At 33.3% G+C, this 15607-nt stretch overlaps 1 protein-coding gene across 1 annotated transcript in view; it reads left to right on the forward strand.

Moving 5' to 3' along the window:
• CCDC73 (coiled-coil domain containing 73) overlaps positions 1 to 15607 on the forward strand; it is a 103865-nt gene that overhangs the window by 52439 nt on the left and 35819 nt on the right. The window contains 2 exon segments of the mRNA XM_057749219.1: positions 5699 to 5834; positions 6078 to 6157. Of these exon segments, the coding sequence (XP_057605202.1) occupies positions 5699 to 5834; positions 6078 to 6157 (216 nt within the window).

Genomic DNA, 15607 nt, shown 5'->3' on the forward strand with positions numbered 1-15607 from the left:
TAAACATGTAGTCATTACTTTTAGCCTGAAAAACTGAAATAAAATGAAGTAGCATTTGAATACTACACTTGGGATGTAGTACTCATCCTTTATCATTCAACAAGTGTTTATTTGTTGTGCATTCCTCTTCTATAGTATATTAAAATTAATATTTACACTTTTACAGCATAACATTTTGTGAAATATTTCTTTTTATATTCTCTCTTTCTGTCCCTGTTTGATTAAGAAGAATTTTTTCCTCTGTATTTTTGATTGAGGAAAATTCTCCCATATCCACTTATGTCTTCAGAGGGCTTCTTGGGTGGGTTTATGTTATTTCATTCTTCCTTCTTTGGAGTAGACTGCAAGGCAAGTAAAAATAATTTTTGAGTAAGGTTTATATATTATATATATGAGAAGTAAGAAATGGGAGATCACTCCTTGTGACATTAAATGCAAAAATATAAAGTAAGTATTTTGCTTCTTGAAATGTTTTGGTGTGTTAGAAAATAAAAGAACCATAGAAAGGTTGCTAAGCTTGATTGAATAAAAGATGTGAAAATTCTGTCGCTCTTCAACTGGAAAGACTAAAGATAATATTGTCAGACTATTTTAAACTATGATTTTAATTAAGGAGCTGAAAAACTACATTCCAGTTCAGCTTTAAGTACCGTGACATTTGTACTGAAAGTCATCTTCAACGCTACAGTGGTTTTACACAAAATATAGTGAAATTGAATAATGTACCCTCTGACCTGGGAGATAAGGCTACAAGTTAAAGATCAAAGGCAACATAAAATGTGTTTTATTTTATTCCACTTTAAAATTTCATCAAACAGATACTTAAAATCTTAAAAAAACATGGAAACGTGCAGCATACTTTTGGTAGTTTTTGGTCACTTTTGAGCATTTTATTATTGTGAATTAAGACTCTTAAGAACCTATTAAAATTTGAATTATAGTTATAATATTTTTTCTGACAGTTCAAAGCATTAAATAAATCACTTTGCATTAAAATAATTTTATATATTGATAGGTACACAATATTTTATGCCAATTCTGGCAGAATATTATATGTATTTTAGGTGATAGATTTTAAAAAGTTAAAAATAATCTTTTTTTCTAAACATTCGTACATTATTCTTTTTACATTATTTTTATAAAATTCAGGTGACCTTTTCTTTATTCAAAGGGCTAAGCAGTATTCAGTAACCCAGTTAATTTTATTCAGATCAGCACATTATCCTTTTATATTGATATTATTTGACTATGTGCAAGACTTGAAACAAGATGGTCACTTGTGTCAAGGCAGGACTTTGAGGAGCAATTGATAAAGTTAAGTGTCTCAAAAGAAATAATTTTAAAAAAGTATTAAGATACTTTTAAAGAAGTTCATGATAGGCAAGCGCTTAACTACTAGTAAATTTCTGTCTTGTGGGAGTTCAATAAGGTGATTTTCATGTAGAGGTGGTATGTCTTAGATAAATTAACACAGTTATGAATGGAAAGATTCATTTATCTCTACAAGTACCCAAACCTTCTCTTGAACAAATGATCACATTGATTATTACCAATAAAAAAATGCTACAAAATATGATAAAAAAAACTATAGAACATCAAATTAATTGATTTGGTCACTGGTGAAAATCTTTCCTGCTGTGTTCCCATGATTGCGTGTGGGTGACTGTGTTGTGTAACTGAGTAGCCAGTAGAGCTTAATGAACAAAATAAAAACTTATCCAACCATCTCTTAGTTATAATTTATTTCTTTTTTGTATATCACTTTCCTCTAAAGGAAAGACTTATAAGAAGGATTTATTTTTCTTTATTAAATTAAAACAATTTTTCATTATTGAAGGTTTTGGTGAGATTTGGAATTACCACATATTTTCTTTCAGAGTAGAATATTTTTAGACTAAAGATTAGTCTGGAAATAATCTTCATGATTGTAATATTACATACATCTATACACATAAAATATGTGTATGTATTTATTTTTTAAGTATATACCTTATGTTGTGACTAGAAAGGTGAAAGTATCAATATCGAAAGAAAGATGCTGTGGGTTTTTAAAAAGTGGGGTTTTTTTAAATAAATTTATTTATTTATTGGCTGCATTGGGTCTTTGTTGCTACATGCAATTTTCTCTAGCTGTGTAGAGCAGGGGCTACACTTTGTCGTGGTGCACAGGCTTCTCATTGTGGTGGCTTTTCTTGTTGTGGAGTACGGACTCTAGGCGCTTGGGCTTCCGTAGTTGTGGCACGCAGGCTCAATAGTTGCACCTCACAGGCTCTAGAGCGCAGGCTCAGTAGTTGTGGCGCACAGGCTTAGTTGCTTCACGGCATGTGGGATCTTCCCAGACCAAGGATTGAACCTGTGTCCCCTGCATTAGCAGGTGGATTCTTAACCACTGTGCCACCAGGGAAGTCCCTAAAAAAGTGAGTTGTATAACCCATTGATTTATTTTGGGTTTCTACTGAAGAAATTGAAAGGTAAGTTGCAAAAATAGAAATGAGGAATATATGAAGTTTGTTTTTGGAGTAAATTCCTCTAAAATTTACTTATAATGAACTAATTGTTTTAAGGGAAATTGATTTTATCTCCAAAAGTTTTTAAATCAGTCTCTATAAGGAAATAAGAAAGGAGGGAAATGAGCAGCTATGCCTTTTATTAGTAAGTATAGTTCTAAAAAGTTGCATGTAAATGTTATTTTAAAATTATTCCTATTTTAAATGCCTTAAGAGGCTTTTAAGTAAATTTTTAGAATACACACACACACACGCTCATAATTATGTATGTGCTGTGTTCCTCTAATCTTGATTTTCAAAGATTAAATTTGTTCAAAATGAAGTACATATGTATTTGGAAAGCAACAAATCCTGACATTATTTTCTTGTTGACAGTCTTTGCATTTAGTAGTAAAACTGTATGAAAGAGAAAATAACTTGACCCAATTCACAGAGGTAAAAAGAACAAAACACTGTATACTTAGCCATTTCTTAGTCATTTCAACAAAATAATCTTTATTATGGTATAGTATGTAATGTTAAAGTTATAATAACATCATCAATATAGTTGTATTATTCTTTATAATGTTCTGAAGTTTTTTGGGCAGATGTTACCAAGCTGCTTTTTATTGTTGCTTTCCAAAGAATTTAAACTATATGCTGACAGTCATGCAGTTAGTGACAAGCTGCCCTCTTCATCTCATTATCAAAACTAAATCAAGGCAGCCAAATAGGTTCATAAGTGAACGGTCCCGTATAGGCCTGTATGAGCTAATGAGCTATAAGTGCCCACTGTGATTTAAAAGTCTTTATAGCATTTATCATGGCCATTGAGTAGACTAATGTATTTGAAAATCAGAATTATGTCATGCAAACAAATGAAACTGCATTTTAATTCAACTTTGGCTTCAAGCAAAGGGTGTTGGAATAGAGTATGTTACAAACTAATCTAATGTGTATAGAGCTCTGTGTATGTAGAGAATACCTATGAACTCACTTTGATCTTTGCTGCATTTTTACTTATCAGGATTAGTTAACCTTTGCAGGCAATGACGGTATTAGTGTGTATTAATATGTAGTGGACAGTATTCTCATAAAGGCTATATAAAAATTGACTGGACTTGAAATATTGAAAGAATTCCTTGAATTAAACAAAATGTCTTTAGACCAATTTTTAGTGAAATTGTATTGGGTTTCTACACATCTCCTAAAAGGAATATAATTCTCTAGATTAGAGAATTAAGTGGTATTTTAGAGGAATAGAATATGGGTCATTATTGTTCATTGTTAAATTATCAGTAACACTGACTACCCAGGTAAGCATAAGATCTCAGGGGTAATTGCACTTGTCAACTTTTTTGAATTTATAACTGCTGCACACTTAATTCAAATTACTAAGTAGTGAATTTGAAAAGCCCATAGAAGTGCATGAGAAAAATTTAACTGATCTTTCATAACCATTGCCAATGAACTTATCACTTTGCTTAAAATCATTTAAAAAAATCTTTGAAAAAGTTAAGATTTTCACCAGATTTGCCAAGTTAATATAGTTAGATACAACTTAAATTATAATGTGTGTTCCTTATTAATATTAGAAAGGGCTATTCTTATTCCAAATAAAGCTTAATTAAGGTATTGAAGGCACTTTTATCATTTAAGGAATAATAATAACAAAACATTATATTGTACTTGTTAGGTGACGGGCTCTGTTCTTAGCTCTCTGTATGTATTAATTTGTCTTATCTTCACAACAATCCTATGGGGGAGATACTGTTGTAATCTCTATTTTAAAGACAGAGTAGGTAGTTTTCCCGAGGTCACACAGCAACTGAATTACAGAGCAAGACTTAAACATAGGCAGAATAGCTTTTGAGCACTCCACTATACTGCCTGTACTTTGGTGTTAAGCAGTACAAAATGGCTCTGGTTAACTTATGCAAAAGGAAATTTAGTGGAGACACCCACAATCAATCAGAGTCAAGAATGGTTTTGAAAATGAACAGGGACTAGGTTAATTCCAGGGTTTGTGCAGCAGCATGTAGGAACTCAGGACAGAGGTATCATATCAGTCTGGATAGGATCACCACTGAACTTCTTTAGTTTTATAGTGTCTTTTGCTCAAGATTCAAGTTCCAAGAAGGTAGAAATCAATTGGTTTATTTGAGGTAATATGCCATACACTTGACTAGGGAAGAGTAGGACCCCTGAATTTTGGTCCTACTAGGTTGTAATGAAGAGGTATTTCAAGTAAATAGTTGAAATTGTGTTGCTTTTGGATAAGGGAAATAGGCGCTGGCCAGGCAAATGTAACAAATTGCCAGTATCAGAAATTTATAAGACAACAGTTCTTTCAGAAAGTGATTGCTGAGTGCCTATTGATGGGCCTACACTGTTCTTTGTTTATCACATCTCAGTAGACACTGAAGTGTGTGGCAGAAATGAATGAAAGTTGTAAAATCAATCAATGATTCTGCTAATGCCCAAATAAAAACTTTTGGAGAGTGTTATTGATTCTGTTAACATAATATTTCTTTTAAAATTTTAAAGTCATTTTTCTGAGTATGGTAAAACAAGCTCCTTTAGCTGAAAGCAGTGAAGGTCCATATTATATTATACATAATGTCCAGTTTTTACCCACTGTGTCTCCCAGCTTAAGTAAACTTTCTGCTATAGTATACTGCTTCCCTATCACCGATAGATAGTGTTCCCATGATTCCATATTTTAATGCAGTGAGAAGGTGCTATATTCATTAATGTTAATCTCAGAAAAATTATCTGTTTTGTTTTGATAATGCACATTATGATTATGCCAGCATTTAGAGAAAAAAATTCCTAAATCAGCAAGAGTATTGCTTTAATAATATTCCCCCATACACACTTTGCTTAGTGCTGTACTGGACTAATTAACTTTTCTGTAAATAAAACAACCAATTGATTTTGAAAAAGAAATTGGAAACAAGGAAAATATAACCTTAAGTGACTATTTTGTTACAGGAAAAAAATATGTTTTAATTTTATCTAGATTTAGAACCTAACTAACATTTCCTCCCTGAGGTGTACTCAGAGAATACTTTTTTCATGACATATTTATGTTAATAACAGAAGTTATTAAAAAGAATATATTTTTATATATGTTTAATAAATATGTGTGTGTGTATATATGTATGTATGTGTTATATATGTATAACATTTAAAATAACTCTTCAAAACAGGAACAAAAAGTCCAGTTACATCTTCTGGCTAAAGAAGATCATCAGAAGCAACTGAATGAAATTGAGAAATACTATGCTACAATAACAGGTCAATTTGGATTGGTAAAACAGAATCATGAAAAGTTAGAACAAAATGGTAGGTGCTATCTTATTTAAACTTAACATATATAGTAGGAAATATTTAAATGGACTTATTTATAATGAATAAATTGAACTTATCTGATCCTGGTAATAGTAAATGGCAGTTTAATTAATATTATTAAATTCAGTCATGATTTATATATATTGCATTGAGGCTATTTTCCTTGTCCATATTAGTAATATTTTCTTAAAATGCACATTGAATATAATGTTTTTCTAAGTGTCTTTCATGTTGCAGTCCAGGAAGCAATACAGTTAAACAAAAGACTTTCAGCTTTAAATAAAAAACAAGAATCTGAAATATGCAGTTTAAAGAAGGTATGATTGCTGTAGTTTATTGTATTATATAAAAATTGGTCTAACATAATTAGTTTTATGAAATAATACCAGAAAAGTCAGGTAGTTGTTTGTTTTTTTTGTGTGTAAAGACAAAATGTTTTAAGTACAGATTTATAAAGTTTGAGTTATGATTACAATAAATGTAATGAATGAATTTGTTCTAACCCATTCAAAATACTGTTTATTTGACTTGTGATCAGTGGCATGCGTTTTTATGGTGATATGAATAACCAATAAGCATTCACTATATGCTAATCTCATTAGCACCATTCATTCATTCATTCAATATTTGAGTGGCTCTATGTGTGAGGTACTGTATGGCACTGAGGATACAGATACGAAGACAATAAAACATGTTGCTGCTTTTTCGAGTTATATTCCAATGGAGGAGTTATATATAAAACTGTCACACAGATCAAATAATTTAAAACTGTTATAAGTGATCTGAAGAAAAACTAAAGGATGTGATGACATTATCATAGGTGACTTTATTACATTGGAGGTAAAGTGGTGGGGGAGGGAAGAGAATAATGTTTTAGGCAAGGGAACAGCAAAAGTCTTGAGACAGGAAAGAGTAGTATATTTGAGGAACAGGTAAAAGTCTGGTATGGCTGGAGCGTTTTGAGTGAAGGAGTGCATTGGATATTTATTGGTTGCTTACTGAGCATCAGTATCCCCCTTCTCCTTCCTAAACTTATCCAGATTTTGGTTTTGATGCCTCCAGCTTTAGAGAGAAGCCCTAAATTGGCAGAAGGCCATAAACATATTTCATTATTCTAGCCACAGTCATTGGTTCAGGAGTGGATAAATGAGTTTAGCCAGTGGTTAAGAATGTAACCCCTACTGGGAATGGCAGGCATCCTGCAATCATGAGAAGCTAAAAAGGGGAAACCTGAGAATGTAGTTGCCAGATTGCTGTGATACAAAGAAACCTGTTCTTTGATGACATGTTTGAGTTCTTGAATGGACCAACCCTATACTTGCCCTGCCTCTTGACTTTTCAATTATGTGAGCCAATAGATCCCCATTATTACTCAAGCCAATTTTGTTAGGGCCAGTTTAATTTTCCATTATTTGCAACTAAAAATATCCCCACTGCTATAAGGGCAGAGTGGTATGTGAGGAAGGAGAAGTAGGCAAGGCCATGTTCTTTCTACAGAGAATGACCTCTTATTTCCTTTTCCTAGTGTTTTCAAATCCGCAACTGAAATAATACCACTTTGGACCGCATCCTTATCCCTGAGAGAATTAAGTACCTCTTTACTAACACTCAAATGCTTTGAAACAACATTTACTGTCATTTAAATATCTTTAATTTTCTAAAGTTTGAATATGATATGCCTGGGTTTAATTTTTTTGGTCATTGTTCCTTCTTGGTGTTCTCTGAGCTTCTTGGATTGTGGTTTGGTGTCTGACATTAATTTGGGGAAAGTCAGTCATCAGTGCTTCAAATATTGCTTCTTTTCTTTCTTTCTTCTCCTTCTGGTACTCCCATTATACATATGTTACAATTTGCATATGTTACACTAGCTGACCTGCAGTTGATGGGTAGTCTTTTATGCTTTTTTCAGTCTTTTTACTCTTTGTTTTCAGTTTTAGAATTTCTGCTTCAGTATCCTCAGGCTCAGAGATTATTTACTCAGCCTTGTCCAGTCTATTATTGAGACCATCAAAAGCATTCTTCATTTCTGTTGCAGTGTTTTTGATCAGAACCATTTCTTTTTTATTCTTTTTTAGAATTTCTATCTCTCTATTTACATTATCCATCTGTTCTCCCATGTTTTGTCTGTTTTTTCCATTAAAGCTTTTAGCATATTAATCATAGTTCTAGAAAATTCTGGGTCTGATAGTTTTAATATTCCCATTATATCTGACTCTGGTTCCAAGACTTGTTCAGTCTCTTCAAACTATGTCTTTTGCCCTTTTAGTATGCCTTGTAATTTATTTGTTGGAAGGCAGACATGATATACTGGGTGAAAGGAACTGCAGTAAATAGGTCTATAGTAATGTAGGGGTAACGTGGGGGGGATGGGTGTCCTATAATTAATTAAATGAGCCTGTTGCCCCTGGACTGTGAATTTCACCAGTGCTTCTCAGTCCCTGCCCACCCATCCGTATGGTATAGGATGATTGGAGGGGGCTAGAGTTGGGTATTACCCTTCCCTCAGGTAGTTTAGACTGAGGTCAAATAGTTTCTCCTGAGGGCAGGACTTGTTGATAAGAATAGAATGAGTTAGTGTATTTCAGAATGGTTCCTTTTCCTCTCCTTTTCCTCCTGCTTCTAGCAGGAGGGAATTTTTCTCTGATATTCACTGTGAGAGGACCTGGAGGTAAAACTTCACAAAAGTTTGAGGGCCCTCATGACTGTGTCCCACTGAATTTTTTAACTCCCAGAATTGTCCACTCTGAGCCGCTTGGGAATTCGTCAATTACAGTTCAGTTTTTCATACCCTGGCATTGGTTCCTGTGGAGATTTCTGTTTATGATTCTCTGTATTCACCTGTCCATTTCTCCAGTTTTTGAGGCAGCAGTTTGCCTTATGTTGATTTTTCAGTTTGCTCAGTTTTTTACTTGTGGTAGGATCATGTAGAAACTTCTAACTAAGCTCCTTACATGCTGAACCAGAAACTAGAAGACCCTCTGTTTTTAATTTTACCAAAATTAAAAATGTATTGACAACTTATTATTTATAGAGACACAGGCTTAAGTTTTGAAGAGGAATGTTTGTGCTACCAATGAATGACATATACTTTAATGAGTAATTCAAGAAATCAGGAAATTTTACTATTTTATCTTTTAGTACCATTTCAAGGAAAGCAGGACCATGTGGGCTAAAGATTGACATGACTTCTAAATACTAAACCAGAGTTCAAGGACCATTAGTATTTATAACACTTTTATATCTGGGTCTTGTTCTTATAACTGCCAATAAATTGGTTTCATATTCCCTGGACTCTATCCTTATACCCAAGGGATCAGAAAGTAAGAACATAGGGCTAGCCCAGTACAGAATATTAGAATGGTAATGAGCATATGTTCCTAGCCCTTAAAAGTCTTCTGTCTATCTAGCAAACTACCTGAGAGGACAGTTTATATGTAAAGAATATTTCTTTTCAGTCATACTTAAGAATATTGAAGATGCCTCTTTTCATATAAGGAGAAAAAGCTGTAATTTGAAAATTTTGTCTGTCGTTTTAAATTAGAATTGTTAAATGGACCATACATTTTTATCAATACAAACTTTGAAAGCAAATATAAATAACTGATACTGAGTAGTTGTGAATAAGCACATTTTCAGTGATATCTCTTTGGTTTGTTTATTTTTTGTTTAATATTATTATCAGTGTCTTAAGTGGTTAAATCATTAATTTGTTGATTATATTAAAATAGTCATATGTGCCTTTATTCAGTTAGTTTTTGCATTTTATGAATATATTATACCTCATAAATTTCTCTACTAAATTATGTAATCTTTTTTCGTTAAATAAGGACAAATGTTTCACTGTAACATAATGGACTATTGTATTTCTGATGTATAGTTTGAGACTGACCTGTAGATGGAGACGAGGTTCATGTAAATCCATGGAGAGTTTCCCTTGCCGGATTTATGTGAAAGGATTAAAGAATGTCTCTGTACACAAGTGGAATAGTGTTGCTCATGAGCACACTTGCTCCCTTTCCCAGGTCTTGCAGCCTTGGTCAGGGCTGCCCGAATGTACTGATGTGTCATGTGATGGTGATCTGTGTCACTATAGAAAGCATTAAGTCAGTAATCATGCTGCTAAAGAGTTTTGGAAGAGAGATTATATAGAAGGGTGAAGTGAGAGAATATTACTCCCTTTAAGAGTCCCAAGTTCAAGTAGCTGAAAGGGTAAGAATTTAGAAATACATTTTAACAGATAGTTTTTAATATTTCAGACATTCTAGGTACAATAATTTTGTAGTTTTTAGTATAGCCTTGATTTTTAACTTTAAGAAAAGTGTTTTCTGTTTTGATTTTCTTTTTCAGAGAGTAATCAAGCCTAGTAACATTGTTTTCCATTACTCATTTAAAACTTTTAATCATTAATTTTTTCAATGATAATTTTTATTTTTCTTTTATGCTGTTCGATGATGTTGTCCAGGACAGTTAAGTTCCTGGTTTGTGATACGATGGAATTCTTTTTTTTTCTTTTTGGTGGAGCAAAGTTAAACAGACCAAACTTAGTTGTTAGATAAAACCAAGTCTTACAGCAGTTGTGGATGCTGGGTTCCCCGTTGTGGCGATCATGAAGAATTCCTGATCCTATCTGTGAGCAGCATTCATAACCTCTGCTGTTTGTCTGAGTAAACGTCAGAGCACTCAAGGAGATAGTGATATTTAACAGACTACCTCATACCAGAAGAGGAGGGGTAAAGGAGAAAAGGGCATGATATTTATGACTCTAGGAACTATAAGTTGTAATTTAATGAGATCAAAGCATGTGCTGTTTATTTGCTGCACTAACAGCTTTGAATAAAATGGTTAGAAAACAGACAGTGTACTAAAAGTTCAAGATATTTAAAAGCTATCAGGGCTATAAAATCAAAAGCATATTTTCAGTCGAAAATCATTTCATGAAGGTCTCTGCTTTTAATTAATATGCTCTTAAGACTAAGTAATTAATATATGAGAAAAAGACATAAGAAATGATTAGTCTTTACTTTTGTCAGCCGCATAACTTGGTTTTTGCCCATTCCCGCCCCTTTCCACTTCCCCATTGTTTCATAACAGTTATTGTAATAGGAATTGATGTGTTTTAGAGTATCTTCTACAAAACTTAGCTGATTACAACAGCTCCATGTTTTCAGTTGTTGAAAAATGTATTGATAGAAAGACACAGACCTTTGTTGCACTTTGTAAACTTGACAGAAGAAAAACTTTTAGAAAAACAATCCTTTTTTTATTAATTCAGAGAATTATAAGCTACTTTATATGAATTTAAGTTTTAGCACATACCTCAGTTTAATTGTATATTTATCAGTAGGACGTATCTTAGGAATGAATCTAGAACAGATCACTAGTTTAAAACAAGCCATCTAATTAATTTCTAACTTGCTTACTTTATACAGGTGTATCTTTCTCCAGGAAAACCCAATATAAAAAAGTTAAAAATTCAGAAAAATTGTTGCAAGTTTTCTTTTAAAAATTACCATTTTAGTGCACCAAAAACACAAAGCTTTAGAACACCATGTGTAAAGAAAGATATACATTATTTTAAACCTAATATCATTGGTGTCTTTTTAAAAAGTCAGTTCAGCATAAAAGATTTCTTTTTATTACTCAGGTGGTGTTTGACTAAATACCAAGTAGCAACATAAATATTAGTCAGACATCCTGTAAATCTGAGTTGAGATTAAAACTCTGAGGTCCTCTAAGAGATATTTTTCCTTTGAATTCATCTCCTAAATTTTAAAAAAGTTAAATTAATTGCTGAAATGACTGTCTTTGTTCTTGTATCCTTCAGTATGCGTAGTCAATTTAACTATCATCCTGTGTTTTTGAATATTTATCCAGGGTGGATATAATAAGATCAATAAATTCTTCTGTTCAGAAAGTTTGTCAAGTCAATGACCATATTGCTTATGAACTAGAATAATGTTTTATTATATTGTCTTATGTCTGTAATTGTTTTCTAGAATATTCTTGGATCTGAATTTATAGTGCAGAATTAACCCATTTTAATCTCATGAGTTTAGTTGATTAAGACAGTCAAGGTTCCAGCACCAAAATATACTGTTCTTTTAAAGTTAACATAATGCTAGTGACCCACCACCTACTAAGCTTTATTTTTTTATTATTGTTAAGAAAATTGTAGTGGTCTGTTCACATTTAAATGAGGAGCATTTATCTGTAACATGGTGGTCTTCGGGGCTGTGGTTGTTACCTTGATCAGAGGAAGCCATCAGGTTCAATCAGTGATTAAATCCCCAGCACTGTACTTTCCTATATGCTACAATATACTTAGCACTATAATATACCTACCACATTCTATGCAATTTTACAAACTGACTATGAACTTTCATGTCATTAACAATCGTCTTATTTGGCTGACATTGACTGCTGTTTTTATTGCCATTTGCTTTATCCTGAATAAATCAACTTTGATTTCATCAAATCTTATTTTAGGCAAAGGTAAGTCCCATTTTTTTCATATCACATTCATCACTCTTTTATTCTTATGTTCATTAAAATTTTTAGTTCTTCTTAGCTCCCTGAATGTATTAAGGTGCTGTGGGATAAGTATAAAATGTGGTACTTTTCCTTGAGTTCATAGTCTACAAGAAAACTCTTATTATAATCAGTTATGAAACAATGAATCTTAATTCTTTAAATAAAGAATACTTAGTTATTCATACCACCATTAGGACTTCAGACCACATTATTTTAAAGGTAGAGAAAATAATCATTGAATCCCTTGAATTCACCTTAGTAGTAATAATAGGTAACAATGCCTAGAACATAGTAGGTGCTCAACAAATACTTGTTGCATGGATTATTACGTGCCAGGCACTTTGTTAGTTTTTTTTAAAAATTGTATCCCCATTTTACAGATGAGGAACTTGAGGCAAAGTGCAGTTAAGTAAGTTACCTAAAGTTACACAACAAGGAAAATAGAGCAAGGATTACAACCCAAACAAATTTGGCTGCAGAATCTGTGATCTTAACCATTCTACTGATAATAGTAGCAGTATAAGCAATTCATCCACATAAATTTGTTCTCTGCTTCATTCACCATTAGAAAGCATATACTTATTAAAAGGGGAAGTTGTTAATATTCATACTCCTAAACTACCAGGTCCCCATAGGCCTTGACTGCGTATCTAGACTAGTATTTCCATTACCTTGAAACTCATTAAATACTGCTTCCTTTGGGCTCCATCATTCAGCCCTCTCTCCTTCTCCAACCAGAGCATCCTTTTCTATCATCTGTCTTTTAGTCTCCATTACTTCACCCAGTCCGTTGGCCTATTCCTGCCTACACATAATCCCCTGCATAATATTTCTCATTTATCCTATTTATCTTAACTCATACTTTACCTTTTTCCTTAAAACGAAACCTTTCAACCATAGTCATCCTAAGGAGGTACATGACTCAGATCATACTAGTATTGCTTTTCTCTTTGTATTCTCATTTGAAGTATGAGTTTAATGATGTTTGCCTTTCCTGTTTTATATATGTGTAACAAATATAAAATAATATATGGAAAAGCACTTCAGAAAGTTTAACTTTCTAGGGCTTCCCTGGTGTCACAGTGGTTAAGAATCCACCTGCCAATGCAGGGGACGTGGGTTTGATCCCTGGTCCAGGAAGATCCTACATGCCGCAGAGCAACTAAGCCTGTGTGCCACAACTACCAAGCAGGCGCTCTGGAGTCCTGGAGCCAAAACTACTGAGCCCACGCACCGCAACTACAGAAATCCGTGCACCTAGAGTCCGTGCTCCATAACAAGAGAAGCCACCACAACAAGAGAAGCCACCGCAACTGCACACTGCAGCGAAGAGTAGCCCCCGAGCACAGCAATGAAGACCCATTGCAGCCAAAAATAAAATAAATAAATAATTTAAAAAAAATAAATCTTAAAAAAGAAAAGTTTAACATTCTATAGAAATTTATGGGATTATTGTTACTCACAAGTGAAATTAGGTTAAAATTAAGGCAAATTTTAATGGTGCAGTTTTTCTGCACCATAACTATAGGTGGGTTATGTGTATGGGCTTTCAAGACAACTGAAACAGCCTCATCTGATAAATTTTTATCAGAAAGGAGTCTGAAATTTCTTCCAACTCATTAATTGCTTTTTCTCCCTTCATGCTTGAATTACATTCTGTTTTTACAGTGATCTAGTTCTCTCCCAGCTATTTATCTTCTTCAGGTTATCTCTAAATTTCTTAGAATCATAGGGATCATCTAGTCTACTGGTTTTTATCTTTCTTTGAGTTGTAGAACCTTCTGTTAAAGATGTGGAAGCTCAGTATTAAAACAAAGTAGAACTACTTGTGTTTGAAGGGCGAGTTTTAAGAACACTGGAGCCATGCCTGTTGACTCTTCTCTATCAGCAGCTGTGCAGGGGCTCCATGGAACCTCTAGGACTTCTCAGAGCTCTAGTTAAAAACAGTTAACTGGATCCAACAGTTAGGTGAATTATTCAGTGTCAAGCAGCTTGTAAAAAAGAGTCTCCATTTATCCTCATTTTGTACTGTATACTGTTCGTAGTCAGTAATATTTGAAACAACCTATAAATTTTATAATGTTAGTTGAAATTCTTCATGTAATGGTCATTGCAATAATTCCTCAACATCCAGTGCACCTCACGTGATCAGTCTGTCTCTAAGCCAGTTGGTGTCATCTCCATCCCTCATGCCAGTATTTGGTTCAGGAATGAGCATGTGATCTAATTCTGGCTAGCAGGAGGAGGTTCAAAGAAAAATTTTCTTCCTCTTTAGAAGGAGATCCAGGAAGAGACAGTTGCTCTGGAATACCTAAATTACCTCTTGCTACAGAATAAATTTCTTTATTATTTAATGGTTTAAGTATGGTTTTCTGATAGTTATAACCAAAGCATCCTAACTGATACAATTCATGTTTTTCATTATGGAATATTGTATTTTGTACAAAATAATGTTTAAAATATGAAATGTATTAATTTTGAACATCTGTATGATAGTTCACTTTTTAAGGGTCTTTGGGTACGAATAAATCCCTCTGATTCCCTGATTATCTTCTCTTTCTCCCCCGATTCCTCCAAAGCTCTATCATAACGTCTCTTTCTTTTTTTCATATTCTTTTTTCAATTAGCTCATCCTCCTTAATTCATTCATACACTTCATATAGATGACTTCATATCTATATTTCCAGCCTCACATTTCTTTTAATTTCCAGTTCTATATTTTCAGCTACCTGCAGGTCATCCCCTTTTATGACTTAGTGTAACTTCAGGGTCACCCATTGGATTGATTCTTTATTCTCCCCATCCTACCTCCTCCCCCTGCCAAAAAAAAAAAATTCATACAACCCTCCTTTCAAAGGAAACCATCTTGCTGTCTATGAAGGTGAACCATCACTGATACACTGAAACTTCATTTGAGGGAATTCATCATATATAACCTTTTATCACTTGAAAAATAATGAATGAACGATTTTTTTTAGAACAGTAACAGGCTATGTCTCAGGCTTAGTAATTTGTGCTTTTTGGCTTTCTTAAGAGTCAGTCTCAGAATATTGTCCATCTCTTATTTCTTGTCTTTAATAGATTTTTCATCTATTTCATCAGTGAAGCAGATTTTTCATTTCCTTTCCATTTTCATGCATCTCTCTTTCACATTTCATGGTCTGTTATTTCTTCTAGCTTCATCTAAACACTTTGAAATCATCTTTTTTCCTTCATTTCCTTTGTCTGTTCGGTTG

This window comes from Hippopotamus amphibius, chromosome 9 (assembly GCF_030028045.1).
Source record: "Hippopotamus amphibius kiboko isolate mHipAmp2 chromosome 9, mHipAmp2.hap2, whole genome shotgun sequence".
NCBI classification, from domain to species: domain Eukaryota; kingdom Metazoa; phylum Chordata; class Mammalia; order Artiodactyla; family Hippopotamidae; genus Hippopotamus; species Hippopotamus amphibius.